We start from the raw sequence: 17,473 nt of genomic DNA on the forward strand, positions 1-17,473 counted from the left end.
GAACACCACAGTCGGTGACTCTGAACAATGTGGTCTGGAAAACCCTTTTAGTTTTACTCCTTTTACTGTTGATGTTGTTCGTGAAGCTTTAACCAAGTTAGATCCTAAGAAACCGGCTGGCCCGGACAACGTAGAACCTTTCTTTTTAAAGATAGCTGCAGATTGTATTGCTCCACCTCTCACTACTCTTTTTAACCTCTCCCTCAGCACAAACACAATTCCAAAAGTATGGAAGTCAGCGTATGTCCTGCCTTTACTGAAAGGAGGGGAGGCAACTGTTTTAAATAACTATAGGCCAATCTTGAAATTGTCAGTTCTGGCTAAGGTTCTTGAACGCCTAGTGAGTGAACAGGCAAAGGTGTTTTTATGTACAAATGACATCCTGTCTAAACATCAGTCAGGCTTCAGAAAGAAACATAGCACCATCACTGCCACAATGAAAGTGGTGAATGACATTACAAGTATTTTAGATAATAAGCAGAGTTGTGCAGCTCTATTTATTGACCTTTCCAAAGCGTTTGATACCGTCGATCATCGCATCTTAAAGCAGAGGCTACTCAGTATTGGCATATCCATCCCAATGTGTTCACTTTGATGGGCTGTCTTCTGAGTGGTTGAACATTGCTAATGGTGTTCCTCAAGGTTCTGTTTTAGGTCCACTTTTATTCTCCATCTACATCAATAGTTTAGGTGAAAATGTGGATGAAGCTACTTTACATTTTTATGCGGATGATACCGTGATGTACTGTGCAGGTCCCTCCATTAAGGAGGCGGTTGTTAAATTACAGGCTGTTTTTAACATTATTCAGACTCAGCTCGCTGAGCTTAAGCTTCTTTTAAATGTTGAGAAAACCAAGGTAATGCTCTTTTCTAAAGCTAAAAAGACTCCAGAGACTGCTTTGGATATTGTGACTATGCAAGGACAAGTACTCCAAGTGGTTACCTGTTATAAATACCTAGGTATCTGGCTTGATGATTGTCTTACTTTTAAACTTCAGGTCAATAATCTGCTTAAAAAACTGAGGGTTAGATTAGGTTTCTTTTTCAGAAACAAGTCCTGTTTCTCTTTTGAAGCCAGGAAAAGGCTAGTCACTGTGACCTTTTTACCTGTGCTGGACTATGGTGATTTGATATATATGAATGCACCTGCCCATTGCCTGGAAAGGTTAGATGCCGCCTATCACAGTGCTCTGAGATTTGTTACTAACTGTAAAGCACTTACTCATCACTGTACCCTGTATGCCAAGGCAGGTCTGCCTTCACTTACTGGTCGGAGGCTCAGTCATTGGTACATGTTCATCTACAAAGCCATGTTGGGTAAACTCCCAACTTATATATACTCTTTGATCTCACAGAGAGTGGCAAGTAGCTATTGCCTGAGATCCCAGGATGTGTTTTTATTACATGTGCCAAGTGCTAGGACTGTTTTAGGTACTAAAGCTTTTATGTGCGCTGCTCCTCTGGCTTGGAACACCATGCAAAAAACATTGAAACTGAGCATTTTGATTCCCTTGCATCATTTTAAAAGCACGGCTGGATGAAATGTTATTGGATACCTGTCATTGTGAATAGGTTGCTAATTTATACCCCTGTAATTATGTTGTGATGTCCTTTTTGTTTTCTGTTGTTTTTATGTGTAACTAATGTACTGCAGGTCTCCCTTGAAAAAGAGATCGTTGATCTCAATGGGATTTTTTAACCTGGTTAAATAAAGGCTACAAACAAACAAACAAACAACATCAATTAGCTCTAGGCTAATTACTACAAGATTTGTATTTTGTGGAAACATGTCCAACAGGTTATAGACTTAGCATTTAAATGCTTTTTCCATAATGATTCAACCTTGTTTTTATGACCAACACCACAGCTGCAAAGCAAACATTTTTGGACATATTTGTCAAATTTGGCCTAGTGATAATGTTTGAAAGGTAGGTTAAAATGTGTTTGAATCTATCTCAGTAAATGACTGACATGCCCACATGTACATTAAAGGTCACCTATCATGCTATTTTTAGGCAATAGCATAGGTCTCAGATATATAAAAATATATAAAAAAACATGTGATGAAGTGTTTTGCTCAAAATACCAAACAGATCACCCATTCTAGCCACGCCTCATATCCCTCTAATTCACTTCCTGTTTCAAAAGTGCTGATTTTATGTATAAAGCTTTAAAATATAAAAAAATTGATTAAAAATAAAAAATAAGGGGGCTGAGCTCATGCGGGACCCAGCAGCTACTGTCTAAACTAAATACTGCCGTGATGAAACGCCTTATCATGGATTATCAAGGAGTATTTCTGAAACAGTATGGAGCTCAAAGGCTTTCTCTCTTGCCGGTTATACCACAAGGTGAGTTCCTTTGTATTTCCTGCTTCTTCACACACAGGGGGTGTTTCTCAATCGCGAGTAAAGCTGCTTCAGAGCCACTATTTCAAGCATACTACGTAATTGAGTGCCGCCGAAGTACTGTTCCAATCTCCAGCATACTTGGAAATCTACCGAGCCCGGCGTACTCCGTTTGGAGAAATATCGAGGCCTCACACGAGTAGACTCCGCGGTCTTAAAATCCCCACAATGCTTTGCGCACGGACCAATTTCCCCAAATCTGTGGCGGAAGATGTAAGGCGGGGCCTCTCATATGACGCACACCTGCACACTTGCTAGCCTGTTCCACTCTTTGTTTTCCGAATGCCAGGAAGTATTCGCTTCTGAAGCAAGATGCTCGGCAGACATGTGCTACCAAGCAAGCGTACTCGCGATTGAGAAACACCCATGCTCTCCAGTACAGGTTAGCTCTGAGTGTTAGCGATGCTAATGTAAACACCGACCATATTACATCCAAAACAGTCGGGCATTGTTTCTGATAGTGCCGTGGGTCCACATTTCCGATATTACGTCATATCGGACGCAAATCTGGATCACCCCCGTTTTTAGAGATTAGGGTACGGAGGAAAAGAGAGAGGGTTTTATTTTCTGACGCTGCGTGAGTTCCCTGACACACCGGGGACACATATTTATGTATAAAAGACATCAAAAAGTGCATTTTGCATGATAGGTCCCCTTTAAGAGAGTCATCTGTCACTCTAATTGAACTCTCTCTCCAGCCCTCTGTGTTTTACCAGACAGTGTTTCCTTGCTGAGCAGCAGCAGAGGGACAGTTACACTAGGAGGGAATTTCAGTATAGAAGATCCAAACTTTAGAACAGCTACACTTGAATGCATTCTTCCCCCAAAACCTTTTTGGTCCATAAAGTCAATGGTGTGTAAAATTAATGCTACATACTGAACACCAGGTATTGCAGTTTAAATGAAAAAAAATGTAATCAGATTTTAGTATATGAACAATTTCCACCACGATGGAACCCTAAAACTCTCCACAGAAACTAATTAAATGATTCAATGGGATAGCTTCATAAAGCAAAGTTAGACAGGTTAACTTAGAAAAGATTAAATCGGGGATACATTAAGAGTCGTTTCATTTTAAACCGAAGCAATGTACGTCTAACTCACGTCATATTGTGACGCCCTACTCTCTCTCACACACACACACACACACACACACACACACACACAGAGTGCGTCATAGGTGTTGCTCTTCATTGCAACCTGTAAAAGAGTTGACAACTATCTGCTGCAAAGCCCCCCCGTCACTTGTTCTCTGCCCCTTTGAGGTGGTGATGGACTTTACAACCTGACGCACTAGCACATACATGACGCAAAACTTAACAGTCCTCAGGACCAATCAGGACGGCCAACAGGAATATTTAAGCACTGCGGTAAGTAGAACAGGAAAGGAGGAGACAGAGAGCTCCCCCCACCCCCCAAAAAAAACACACCCCCTCTGCCTTCTGACACTTTGAGGTTTCAGCGCTTGAGCAGTGTAAAGATGTATTTCCGCCTTTCGAGCATCGGCACTGCTGGTGTCTCACATGAGAGCGCGACATTTATTGCTGATTTATCACTTTTGAGAAAATGACTTGTCCTCAGTAGCAAAGTGTGCATAAAGATGATCGTTTTCATGTGCATGCTACATGGAAATCTTTCAGCCAAGACGCACGCTGATGAGCACACTTTCACTCTGCGGAGATTTCTGCAGCCGTGGGGTAGTGACTCACAACACTGCGATGAGACCTGCAGGCCCGGTCAGTGTGTGTGTGTGTGTGTGTGTGTGTGTGTGTGTGTGTGTGTGTGTGTGTGTGTGTGTGTGTGTGTGTGTGTGTGTGTGTGTGTGTGTGTGTGTATATATATTTTTGCAGAACACAGACCTTCAGCATCTCCTCATGGATGCTATAATGGCCGTAGGAGCTGAAGTAGGCCTCGTCCTCGTCCTCTCGGAGCTCGGCCACGGTGCCCAGGTTGCCAGGTCGGCCGGTGTCTGTGTTCATCACCAGACCCTGAACCAGCAGCCTGCGAGAACACGGGACAAATCTGCCTTTCACTTCTCATATATATATAGATTTAGTACACGGGACAAGAGCAGCGACCAGAAAGCAGAAAGCACACACAACCTTCATGCAGGACGTAGCAGTAAATGGAGGAGATGGGAGGCATTAATCTTTCTAACTCTCTTCCAACCCCCCCAGCCTCACTCTTTCTGTAATTTTCCCTTATTGCCCCCCTCCTTCCTACCTCCCCTCCTCACTTTAACCTCCATGCTGCAGTGGAATTTTCCTTCCTCCTTTTTTTTTTATAAATCTTTTCCCTTGCTCCAAACTTCTTCCACAAGGTATACTAGTGGATGTTTCTGCAATACTGGGTTCACTGTGGCCCTCTGCAGGCCATTAGGGGGAAGTGCAGAAGTAAACACGCAGAACACACTGCAAGCTTACATTGGTTGACCGTAGGGGCTGCTCGATTATGGCAAAAATCATAATCACGATTATTCTGGTCAATAATTGATATCACGATTATTAAAAACGATTATCCATTAACTTTGAAAACATCCATTTATTGAAAAAAATAATTTGAACAGTATGTTTTTAACAGTTGATTACCCTGAACTTTAAGTATAATTCAACTGAAAAACCAATTAAAAAAAATAAAAAATAAATAAATAAAAGATTCATTTTTTTTTTTTTTTAAATAAAAATAATAATCGTTTTATTAAAGATTAAAATAAGATTAATTGCACAGCCCTAGTTGACCGTAGACTGTATACCAATGTTGACATGAAATCAATTGATAGGTCAACCTTATTACATCTGTACATCTAGAGCAGGGGTACTCAAACTTTTTTATTAAAGGTCCACTTGTGAACTTTATACAAGGTCACTGGTCCGGATCAATGCCAGTAAAGTCACCCCAATGCAATGCGTGTCACGCTCGCGCACACAAGTAAATATATATGCACGTGCATTCTCACAACGCGTCAGACACAAGAAAATATACATTAATTTACATCAGAATCAGAAAGTTTTTATTTTTTTATTTAGTATAATTTTGATTTTTTTTATAATGGGACACAGGGTTCGGTCCGGATCCGGACCTGGTCTGGAGTTTGAGAAGCCCTGATCTAGAGGTTACAACAACAACAACAACAAATGCAGAAATGTCACTGACTTGAGTTTCTGCATGTCTTCCAGGGATCTGGTCAGCGCATCCTCAGCGGCCTGTACCCTCTGCTCCTGTGCATCATGGGACTTGGCCCCAGACGACTGGCACGCCGACAGGCTCGACCCCTCACAGAGATCCTCAGGGTCTGCCAGAAACACAGAGCGTAAAGGCTGAATACAGTGACTAACACAAGCTCAAATACAGGAAGACAAAGTTTACATTTTGTGTATTTTGAATTTTGAGCTGCATGTTTATCGAGAGTATTTCACAGGGCTGCTGCACAAACATCTTAAACATCAAATGTAAGGACTTTCTCAGGCCAAATGTTCTCAAATTCAAGTATCAAACACTAAATAGTTTGAGACCAGGAGAAGGTTAATTAGAGCAACATTAAAAAATGGTTAAATGAGAATTGGCAGACTTTACACAACTTCAAAAAGATGCAGAGGTTTGCATGTGTGTTCACATCTCAATTGTGCTGGGTTACAGTAAATCTAGCAATAACTAATATTTCTGGAATAAAATGTATTTCTTGATCAATATAAATTCAAGAACTTTTGATCTAGGTCTATCTGTGTCTTTTTTTAACGATCGTCAAGGCCTTGATTTTCTTTCTAGAAATTCACAACCTCCTAGGGGTTTTAAGGACCTGTTTTTGAATCTAATATTCAAACCTGCCAGTGGTTTTGGGAAAACTCTCATTACTCTTTCCAAGGAAATGTTCATTAATTAGATGTTGTGTGTTTGTTTTTATTCCTGAAAGGATGTTATAGCTTTAGATGTTCACCAGTTATCAAATATCAATTACAAACATCATCAGAGAGCCAAGGCTTCTTGCTGCAGCTGCCATTTCCGCACATTTACAACCATACAGTGAGGATTGCACAACAGAGGAGACAGAGAGGCTTAATTCTACAGCCAGGCTCGGTGCTCAATAAAAGGTACAAAAGTCACACTTTTTCTCAACAGGAAAATATATATCACTCCCATAACTCCACTAACGCTCTCTGCGCCTACACCCAAAACTAAATCCTGCTCCTTCTCCGACTTTTTTCACTCATTTCGGAACAATAACATTCTAATAGTAAAGGTTAAAAAGAGCTATACAAGAGAAATGTAATCTACAAAATTCCATAAATCATTTTGTAAACTATACTAAATGATTATGTGGAGCTCTCGCTTTAAAAATGTTTTTTCCCCACAACTACTTTTGTGACTGTATGTGTGCACAACCTAGCCCAACACCAGGAATGTCTTTAAGTAGATATTGAGATACAAAAATGTGCATCGTTATTCACATTTCTACAATTTATACTTGGAAAATTATATATTTTATATTCAATGGCACTTACTGAACATTTTTCACCTCTTTCCTACGGACCACCGCTGAGCAACTGCTAAATGTGAATGTGTTATGCCTTTGTGATAACCTTACAAGACAGTTTCATAAGTAGTTTTGAAAATCTAATAAACTTTTGCAAATATTGTCTAATGAGACGGACATATCTATTGAGATTGTAACTGAGTTCAAACAAACGAAAGCAGTTCCGTACCTGTCTGCAGGAGGGGGTCGTCCTGGATTACTGGCCGCAGGAAGTCTTCACTCTCCCAGGGTAAAGGACCGTCTGGCAGCCCTGCTAGACAGGCTGCATCACATTTCTGTAGACAAAGATCCATCAGTCCTATTGCACTTTTTTTAAATGTATATTTCATTTAGTTAGCTATTTTTCAGTGCATGCTTTGTGAGGTTTTTTGGATGAAACGTTAGCAATTTCTATGCCCAGTGAACACAAGGTAAAAACAAAAGTCGCAAACATCAAGGAAAAACCACACAATATATCAATTTAACAATATAGTGTGAACATTCAATCTTGTGACAGATTGTACTTACTGTTGACCGTATGAAGTTGATCATCTTTATGTAACCATAGTCATCTAGATCTAATGAGGGAAAACAAAAAAGTGAGCCATTTTTTAAAAACTGAATATTCCTCTGATTGACACAGAAAGCATTAGTGCCTGCTTACTGTGTTTTCTCATCACGTCCACCAGGTTGAGCTGGTGCTCAACAACGCAGTGCTGCAGGGTGGCCAGCACGGAGCTCAGCAACCTAAAACATACCAAGTGAGGAAATAATGTTTAATTAAATATATACAGTAAACTTCCATGTGTTCATCTTCAAACGTCTTAACGGATTCTGAGATGTATTACTTTGCTGTGTAGAGAATTTCCTGGATCACAACCAGTAAAGCATAGCATTACACCCTGAATTGTATGAATACAAAACAGTTGGTTCGCCTCATTTGTGGTGTAAAAGCCAACAAACCAACCGCGGGATTTTATGATAGCTGGTAAGGGACTTTAGCATGTTTTTTAAAAGGCTTAATTACTAATAAATCGAATTAGCTGATTGTAAATACGTCTCAGAAAGCAATCTTAGAACTGATTGCAATAAAGCCATGTATATAACCCATTAAAGCATATCAACAGTAATCACACATTTCCCTTGTCTAGGTCAAAAGCTAGTTAAACTGCTTTGCATGTTACTGCTCTGTGTACTTAGTCAGTTCATTGAGTCGAATTTTAAAGTGTGTCCCTGCGATCCCAAATATTATTCATAACATGGGGTTGATTTGAATTAAAATGATATACCGAAGAACGACAAATAAGAATACATACAATTTTACATTTAAAATAAAAATGTAATTCATTTTTTTATTATCTTTGATTTTTATTCTGACCTGAAAAGGGAGATTATGTGTTTTGTATGACATGTATGACCAAGCCGACTGTTTGTGTTGTTGTTGTATGTTATGTTTTTCAGAGCTGTAATGTAACACTGTCACATTACATAACACAACCGCTATATCATTGCTTGTCAATTTGTGTTCAAAAATCAAGTTCATAACAAAAAAATTAAAAACGTGTGTACAATCAACAAGTTATTATCTTTTTTAGTAACTTTTGTTTGACTCCTCTGGTATCGTTTGTAAAAATGCAATTGCGAGAAGGACTTTGACCTTAACTAAAATGCAACATGCATCTGTTCTTGCAGGTGTAAAAGCAAAGCACTCTATATCACAGTCCTATGGTTTTAAAACAGGTACTAAAACTTTTAGCAGACTAAAACCAAAGTAACTTCTTATGCATGTGTTTGAGGTTTCGGTAAATAGACACAACCAGTGAAAGAGAAGTCTGACAGTAAAGATGTTCTGTAAGATTAGCTGAAAGTCATCTCACCTGTCACAGAACAGACAGGTGACTTTAGTTGGCTCACTGTCATCTTCATCCATACACTGCCACAGCTCGTCATTCTCAATGTCTTCATCCTCACCGTCAGAGAGCTCGGGCATCTCGTCTGCAACCCCGTCACAGTCTGTAGAATAAAACCTCATTACAGCTGCATGCACACGGTAACTTTTCGCTGTGTTTTAGTAAGCTAGTCTCCTCATACATTAGCATCAACGTTGCAGCTAGGCAAAAGGTGTATAACTTAACGTTTGACGTAACTAAATTCACAGTTATTCCACTATTTACGCTTTAAAATTAAACGTCAGCCAAAAAAAGGGTTTATATGTTCAACAGCTATCGTTTTTGGGGTTAAAATGTGCTATTTACCAAACTCACGTGGGTTTGTGTATTCTGCCATGATGTCGCTTTGGTTTCAGTGGACTTCCTGGTCACGTTTGGTGACGTAAAGAAAGGGGCCGGGCCATAGACTGGCATTATAGGCTGAATCAGAAGAGCGTGCACTTCTAAATAAACACCACAAGATGTCGCCAGAGTTTAATTCATGATACCTCTACACTCATACAGATCAACAGGGTTTATTGTGACCTATTCAAAATTCCAGACACATGATCTTTGTGTTGTTGACTTCTCACCCACAGCCACTAATGTCTAACTAGACAAATAATTTAGAGGGCAGGCAGCTGGGATATTAATAGTTTGATAAAGAAAAATGCATAGTTTAATTTGACAATGCTGGTTCTAAATTTAGCTCAATAGGTACAAAATTATTATTTGAAGACGCTCAGATACTTTGTTCTTTTGAAATAGGGTGTTAATAAATTATATAGCTGACAAATAGGAGTTTACACTTCCTAACCCCCCTCAACCCATTGGTTGTTTAGCTTCTTTAAATCAAAGTGATGAGCTAAACATCAGTACATTACAAATCTGGAAATCTGGATAAAGTTATGCTAAATTAAGTGAAAATGGTGCAGACAGAAACATTTGGAAAATATATATTATACTACGTTTTACAAGTTGTTTAAAATAGATTTGTGGGAATTACAATAATTATAATTTCAAAAACATATTACTCCAAACAGGCAGAGCTCACCTAAAAACGGTTTATGTTAGATTCTATTTCAGGTGTAATAAAGAGCATTTATGTAAAGAAAGAAACTGAAGAACAAAAGTAAAGCATCAATGTTCTTTATTAGCAGTCAGACCCTTTCCTGGACAAGCTGCAGAACTTCCAGTAGGTGTCAACATGAATCTTTTGTGTCTCAGACTTCAGATTAGGCTTAAAGGTTTGAATACTTGGACGTGCATTACTGCTGTACGAGTAGACAGGGACCCTTCTGTCATTTGGTCCAAAGTCTACAGGTGCTTTGTCTACCTGAGCAGCTGGAAAACTTCCTGTTGATTTCAATCTGGTGTGAGAGACACGGGGTGGACGCTGCTCTACACCTGCAGAGAACTCAGAATCAGGGTTTACCTGCTGAGTCTTCTTGCCATCAGGGGAAGTGAATGCCTTGTTTCCAAAGCGCTTGAACACCAAATAATTATGTCCTCGAGTTATTAAGGCTAAGCCAGGGTTTAAATGGCTGATTTGGCTTTCTGGAACTTTGCTTTTTTGTATTTCAGGAATAACCGGATGATGGATTTGGATTAGTGAGGATTGAGAGGCTGTGGTGTGATCTTCTGCAGGGTACATTTTGCCATTGTAACCAGCTTTAGGGGTTCTCATAATAGGTGGTTCACCCCATCTGTTATATTCTCTGTTGTCATTGTGGACGCCCACTGGAGCCTGTCCTGACTGGACATAACCTATTCAAACAAAACACAGAAAGAGAGTGTAAAAATGATTGTATATAAATCCCTAATGGCTGTTAAAATTGCATATTTACATACCTCTCTGGGTATTCTTACAATTTACATAACCAAGCAGCAGCCACAAACAAAGCACAAACAGCCTGCAGAGTAAAGGGCACAACAGGTAAAGGTCATAAACTTCAAAAACATATATTAAAATAAACACAAGTCAAAAAGCAATTAAACAACTTACCTCAAACTGTGTGTAGGGCTCATTGTTAAGCTGCACCTTATCCAGGAGTGAAGGGCAGACTCCAACCCCTATTTATAAACTCTCTGCAGTGAGAGGCATCGGCTCAGCTGTTCCTCATGTTGTACTAATGGATGGGCGGCCATGATGGCAACACCTAAAGCTGCAGGAAGAACATAAAGCAGCTCGTTTTTCCTTCAAACAAAAGTCTATTTTTGGTTGGTTCTACTGTACATTATTACTTATTAGGAGCTAAATGATGTAGGATCAGAACAGAATGTGGACCCAAGGACTGTCAAAAGTTAATTTTTAATATTGGTTGTCTCAATGAAAATCTTGCCTTAGATATATTTATGGTTTTAGCTGCAATGTAAAGAGATAGAAAACCTATTGTGTGTAAGATAAGAACAAAATATAATAGGCCATTAGTACATAAGGTAAAAACGTTATCACTTTAGACTTTAACCACAGATTTGACGAGTCCTCCATCCAGCCCAATGAGTGAAACCGCATTCAGTCACAAGAGGGCGCTGTTTGATCAAGAAGAGAAAATACGTTGAATTCACTGATCTCTCATACATGAAGACAAGTTGTGCTTCAGATAAACCAAAAGAATACATCAAAACACATGCATATTTAAATTATTAAAATACAAAACAGTTAACAAAATAATAAAATATATAATAATCAACTTGTTGTCCTGTTAAATTCTAAAGACTTTTTCTGTTTTCAAGTTATTATGGTCTGTCACTAAACAGCAATTTAATTTGTATGAACACAAGTGCTGGTTTTCATGTGTCTGCATCATGGATGATTTTTGTGCTTGAGAAAAAAAAAAGCAACAAATTAAAAATATACTAACTAGCTGTTTTTAAGACTTTAAATTACTTCACTTTGGTAGGACTACAAACTTGCCTTGGAAATAAGTATGCAAAATGAATTAACGTTTATCAAACATTGTTTAATTGCTAGCATTACTGTAGAAAAACAAAATCATATCTCTAATGTATTTCTTGCATGTTACATTTAGCATACTTCTGTTATAAAATGTTTGAAATATTGTGTTGTGCATCTATATAAACTGCACAGATGTAGTACTGCAGTTATACTCATAGAAGATTATTCATATTGACACAGCTATTATGGAAACATGTTTCTAAATCAAACACACAGTCACATTTCTATAATAATTTAATGAAAATATGTTAGAGACATCAAATATTTTAATTGTATTAGACATTTAAGCTTTTACTTTAAGGCAATGCAATTACATAAAAGAGGTTAGCAGCAGTTCCCTGATATTAAAAATATCAATCAAAAGCAAAGCAAAAAAGCACAAAACAAATGAAAATATAATATTTTTGCTAACTAAACAGATCGTCTTATCCAAGAATCGTGTACATTCATGGAAACTTATTTTGGTTTTCTGATAATGAACTTCATGGATAAATTCATGTTCAGTTTCATTTTAAAATCAACTATTTTTTCAAGTATGTGAAAATCCTTTGACATCATGGTCATGGGAATAGTGTTTGTAGTCGTCCCAGTATATCTGCTGGAATTACCTGTACAGACAAAATAAAATCAATAGTTTGAAGTCACAGCTCAAACAGAAAATCACAATGCAATCTTACTGACAAAGTCTTAACTTTAAACAGATCAAAAATGAGCAATAATAAATAAGATGGATGTGCCAAAACATTAATTTGGATCATGATATGAAAGCTAAATCAGAGAGATCAGTCTAGTGAATTTACAGCAAAATTGGTCAGGATATTTAAACTAATCTGATCTGAAATGTTAAGAGCTTTGTTATGAAAACTAAATAGTTCTCATTAGTTATTAATGATACTTCATACTCGTATAAATTAAAACTGCCTTGTGAAAAAAGATGAATGATGTTCCCACAAAAACCACCATTTTGCTCCAACAGGGTTCAGTCCCATGCCAGAAATCATTCCCTTTAACATATGCTATCAGTGTAAACGGTTAACTTTTTTCTCACCTCAGTGTATTTTTTGCATTTCCTTATTGCCCTGCACCCTTTCCCAGACTGGCGATGTCTTTGTTCTCTAGGATCTCTGTCTTCTGCTCCGGTTGAAGCAACGTGTTAGAAGCCATCGCTTTTGCGACCGCTTGGATTGGGATGGACATGGCCGTAGTACAGACGGCGGACACGGCACCGAAGAATTTCCTGGCCAGCCACTCAGCGGGCCGACTCTCCTGCCTGTCTACCAACAAAACACTGTTGGAGAAAACAATAAAGGTATTGATGATTTAGGGATTCTATTGGCTTGGATCAGGCTATTGGTGACGACCACTTCATTCAGCAGATTTGACATTTAGATTTGTTCTCCATTGGGGCCATTAACAACATTGATTATCAATGACACAGTGCAATCAAGTTTAATCAATCATTTGTATCACGTTAAATGGTGCGACCAACTGTTTTTCATGGGCTGCACAGGAGGGAAAAACACTTGTTATTGTGGTACATTACAATTTCACCATGACTTTCAAAAAAGCATACTTAAAAGGGGACCTATCATGCAAAATGCACTTTTGTACGTCTTTTATACATGAATATGTGTCCCCGGTGTTCCAGGGAACTCACCAAGTGTCAGAAAACAAAACCCTCTCTCTTTTCCTCCATACCCAAATCTCTAAAAACGGGGCTGCAACGGATCTGATAAAAACTGATCCAGATTTGAACATTTCTCTGACGTCAGGACGGAGGAGCTGACCTATCAGGGGAATGAGAGGTTGCCGTGGCATGGTAACAGCATGGTAACACAACGCTCGTAACTCGGCCCCCTCCTTTGCAGGGGGGCGTGGTCAGCTGCAGCGCATGCAAAGACAGGGTGGAGGAGAGCAAAATAGAGTGAAATGAGGCATGGCTAAAATGCATGATCTGTTTGGTATTTTGAAAAATAAAACGTATAAATATACCTTATATAGGTATGGCCCTACAATATATTATTCAAATATAGCATGATAGGTCCACTTTAAAGCTCTTAACATCTATTTATGAAATCTTGGTGTGACATTTGACAAGGCAATGCATTTTGATCAGCATGTTAAATTATTGACCCGTAGCTTTTTCCCCTCTTAGAAATAGTGCAAAGCTCAGGTCTGTCACAAGCGGAGCTTGAAATGATCATTCATGCTTTCATATCATCCCGATTATCGTAACTCCATTTTCACGCGTTTCAACAAGTCATCTCTGAACCGCCTACAAAAAGGTCTAGAAAGCTGCTGCCAGGCTGTTACCAGGTCCAGCAGTTCCAACTTAGAACACTTGGAGACATGGGTAATTAAGAGCAAACGCCTAGTTTTTTGGTTGTGCTCAGCGTCCTTTAAAATGATAAACTATCAGCAGCCATCAGATCACATAATCAATCCCCACATTCCCTCAATCCAATGCATTTGGGTGCAATTGTCTGTAACGGATTAAGATAATGTTCACATGCATAATAACATTTGCTGCAGCAGAGGATGCATATTTTCAGGATGAGATCCTCAACTGTTTGACTATACTTCTGTTGTAATGTATGTACAATCTCCAATTACAATGAAGTTGGGACGTTGTGTAACACATAAAAACAGAATACAATGCTTTTCAAATCCTTTGCGACATATATTCAATTGAATACACTACACACTCATTTTGAATTTGATGCCTGCAACATGTTGGGACAGGGGCAACAAAAGACTGGGAAAGTTGAAGAATGCTCAAAAAACACCTGTTTGGAACATTCCACAGGTGAACAGGTTCATTGGAAACAGGTGAGTTTAAAAACAACTTTTTTGGAAATGGGGTTTTGTAAAATGTATACATGTATGTGTCTTTTTGTTTGTTTGTGGAAAATGTGTCTCGTGGTGAATATGGAAGTTGGTCGCATAAAATGATTTAAAAAATGTAATGAGACTACTCACCCTGGTCTGTAAATGGCAAATCTGTCAAAACCTAGCGCCTCGATTTCTGCCTCCACTTGTCCCTGGAAGAGAATCAATTTCATGTTAATCTTTTCGTGATTATCCAATTTCATTATTTATTGAAACACACAGGAAAGCCTTAGTAAAGAAAAAGAAAAACACTTCAGTATGTGGCTCGCAGAATAGAAAGGAAATAAAGTACCTTGACTTTGAGGTAGAGGAAGTTGCTGTTTTTATCCGCTCCTCTGGAGGACTCCAGGTGGAACTCAGCGCAGCCTCCTGCCTTGGCGAGCTCTGCTGATTTTAGAACATAGTCGTGATCAACTCGGATGAATCCTTCCTGAAATAAAAGAGAGAATTAAGTGAATAAAATAAAAATAAAATACAGTATTTTGACAATATTGACAGGTGTCTGACACATCCTACCTGTAGCTAACAATTACAAATACATATTTTTTTAATTAAAATCAGCAAAATAGCTAATTGGCATTTGACTTTAATTGATAAGCTAATTTTGGCAGATATATTGGCCTAGGCACTGTTTCAGTCTTAACTACTGGAAATGGTTGCACATGGCAATGAGTCATCTCTACTGAGCAACAACACCTTAAAATCCTCAAATAAACTGTATTTTTTTTGTTATTTTGTTATACAGTCATTTCTTAATTGATTCACCAGTCTTGTTCTTGTGTCTGTCTGATACAATGTTACTTACAGTTCCTGCTTTTGCTTTGGTGGTTCCCAGGCAGCAGTAGCCGACATCATGGCCCTGGAATGACGCAGCATAATCCTCAAGCTTCTCAAAGTCCACCACCTCTTGGACCTGGAGGCAAAGAACAGAGTAAAACACATGTCAATCTCAACTTGATGAACCTCAGACAATTGGGAGTCACATAACATGAATCAAGCCACTAACCAGGTTTTCATTTGCTTTGTCTTCAAAGGTGAGCGTTCTCCTTCCGATCAGGGTGATCTTGGAGAAGATGTTGCGCCCAAGCAGATCTTGAAGCAACATCCTGCCCGTTTCCCCCGAGGCACCGAGGATGAAACAGCTTTTATTTTGCTGCCTGAAATTTTCTTCCAGAGTCTTGGTGTCCTCAGCCATGCTGTGTGCAAAAGCAGACATCTCTCTTAGCAGCATAAATGGGTGCAGGTTATGCTAAAAATGAAACGTAGTAGGCAATGTGTGCAAATCCTAACAATGCTGTGCAAACATTGGTGGGGGCCCGAGGCAAACATTCAATGGGGGCCCCTCGAACAAGCTTTTCATCACCGACAACACCCCCCCCGGAGCGGAGCGAGGCAACAAAACTTAAGATAAGAAGCAGCATTTTACGGCACGCTATGCATGGGGCCGCCTTGAGAGGATTTCCCCGACATGTCGTTGCAGTAAATTAAAGGGTGTTTCATGTTGTCGTTGCTGTGGACCTTAATCTACCTTCATTGGGGGCCCCCTTCTGTTCCGGGGCCCCAAGCAGTTGCCTGCCTTGCCTGTTCGCAAGGTGCGCCCCTGTGTCTATGTTTGGGACCAAGAAAATGCGTTGGACTCTCGTCTACCTTGGTAGACAACAGTAATATATTAATACACACGGGTGTATAGTGCAATGTATGCCGAATTCATGAGAAGATGCATATACTTCATAATCCAGTTCTATTTCTGTTTTACAAGGCAGGCATGTTTATACAACCAGAAAATAAACTTGAATTGACGGATTGGTGAACAGGGTTTGGCTTGACGTTGTGTCGATACTCGTGTTTACACAGGGAGTGACGTTCTTATGTTACATTTAAAACAAATCACACTTGTGGTTCACAGGTCAGGGATCAGAAATTAGCTGAATTTAAACAGTACTTATATAGGCTATACGAATTGACCTTAAGTTACGTTAAATGTATCTTGTGTTAGCAGCTACAGTAACACTCATGTGCCGAGCTGACGGAGAAGCTAACAGAGGTTTCCGCTGTTCTTTACCTGTTGTATTTAACCGGATCAGGGTCGTCGAAATAATTGAAAAGCACTGCAATGAGAACAATTACGACAGCGAAGATCCCGGTCGCGTTTCCTAGGATGGAGTCCAGCAGTTTCATAACAGACATTGCCAGGAGCAATGGCTAAATTGCTGGGGCACTTCCTGGTTGCTTCATGTTCACAGACGGTGCTCCCTCTGCTTCGTTGATAGGTTGAGGGGGGGGGGAAACAGTAAAGATCGCCAAACTCAACAATTGACAGCTCGATGTACACCAATACTGTTATTTTAAGGTTTCATTTATTTGGTAGGATTTAGGATACGATAGTGAATCCAATGGAAAGGGACAAAAAGCTTGTAATTCAACAAGCCTCGGTGCTCATCTTCATGTACCACCATACACAGGAAGGAACAGCGCATGCGCACTTGAAATATAAAATAAGCCTACAAAATAATCACTACTTTCACAGTTTCTTACTAGAAAATACGTGTTCACCTGTTTTAGTGAATTGCTTACTTTGTGTTAACCCTTAGTGAACTTAATTTATATCTAATGCATTAGAGGTGTTATACTAAACATCAATATCTCCCAAAATTAAATGAATGACAACTTTGTATGTGCGTAAACATAATTAATGTGTCTTTTAAAATGTATTTAACAATAACTATAAGGAATAAGAAACAGATAGCTTCATGCTTTTCTTTTCCCGAGGAAAATATTT

The 17,473-nt window shown here is 39.1% G+C and overlaps 3 protein-coding genes across 4 annotated transcripts in view; all 3 read right to left on the minus strand.

Moving 5' to 3' along the window:
- prmt3 (protein arginine methyltransferase 3) overlaps nt 1-9,239 on the minus strand; it is a 61,577-nt gene extending 52,338 nt beyond the window's left edge. Inside the window, exons 1-7 of one of the 2 annotated variants that reach the window (XM_034116968.1) lie at nt 9,183-9,239; nt 8,796-8,931; nt 7,583-7,665; nt 7,447-7,496; nt 7,109-7,214; nt 5,562-5,700; nt 4,268-4,409 (exon numbers count right to left, since the gene is read on the minus strand). In XM_034116968.1, coding sequence (XP_033972859.1) covers nt 4,268-4,409; nt 5,562-5,700; nt 7,109-7,214; nt 7,447-7,496; nt 7,583-7,665; nt 8,796-8,931; nt 9,183-9,204 — 678 coding nt within the window. In that variant the 5' untranslated portion in view covers nt 9,205-9,239. Of the gene's footprint in view, nt 1-4,267; nt 4,410-5,561; nt 5,701-7,108; nt 7,215-7,446; nt 7,497-7,582; nt 7,666-8,795; nt 8,932-9,173 lie in introns of both variants that reach the window. The other variant, XM_034116967.1, reaches the window with a different exon arrangement.
- A 760-nt stretch (nt 9,240-9,999) lies between these two features.
- On the minus strand, nt 10,000-11,314 carry LOC117471398. Its single transcript, XM_034116368.1, has 4 exons — nt 11,302-11,314; nt 10,852-11,011; nt 10,698-10,759; nt 10,000-10,613 (listed from the first exon to the last, which is right to left on the minus strand). The coding sequence occupies exons 2-4, from the start codon at nt 10,872-10,874 to the stop codon at nt 10,000-10,002; spliced, it is 699 nt and encodes a 232-aa protein (XP_033972259.1). The 5' UTR covers nt 10,875-11,011; nt 11,302-11,314.
- A 707-nt stretch (nt 11,315-12,021) lies between these two features.
- htatip2 (HIV-1 Tat interactive protein 2) lies at nt 12,022-17,154 on the minus strand. Its single transcript, XM_034116994.1, has 7 exons — nt 16,757-17,154; nt 15,701-15,890; nt 15,500-15,607; nt 14,987-15,124; nt 14,785-14,846; nt 12,854-13,093; nt 12,022-12,413 (listed from the first exon to the last, which is right to left on the minus strand). The coding sequence occupies exons 1-6, from the start codon at nt 16,879-16,881 to the stop codon at nt 12,877-12,879; spliced, it is 840 nt and encodes a 279-aa protein (XP_033972885.1). The 5' UTR covers nt 16,882-17,154; the 3' UTR covers nt 12,022-12,413; nt 12,854-12,876.
- Between the last annotated feature and the right edge of the window lie 319 nt (nt 17,155-17,473).

The sequence above is a fragment of the Trematomus bernacchii genome, unplaced genomic scaffold, assembly GCF_902827165.1.
Source record: "Trematomus bernacchii unplaced genomic scaffold, fTreBer1.1, whole genome shotgun sequence".
Lineage (NCBI taxonomy): Eukaryota > Metazoa > Chordata > Actinopteri > Perciformes > Nototheniidae > Trematomus > Trematomus bernacchii.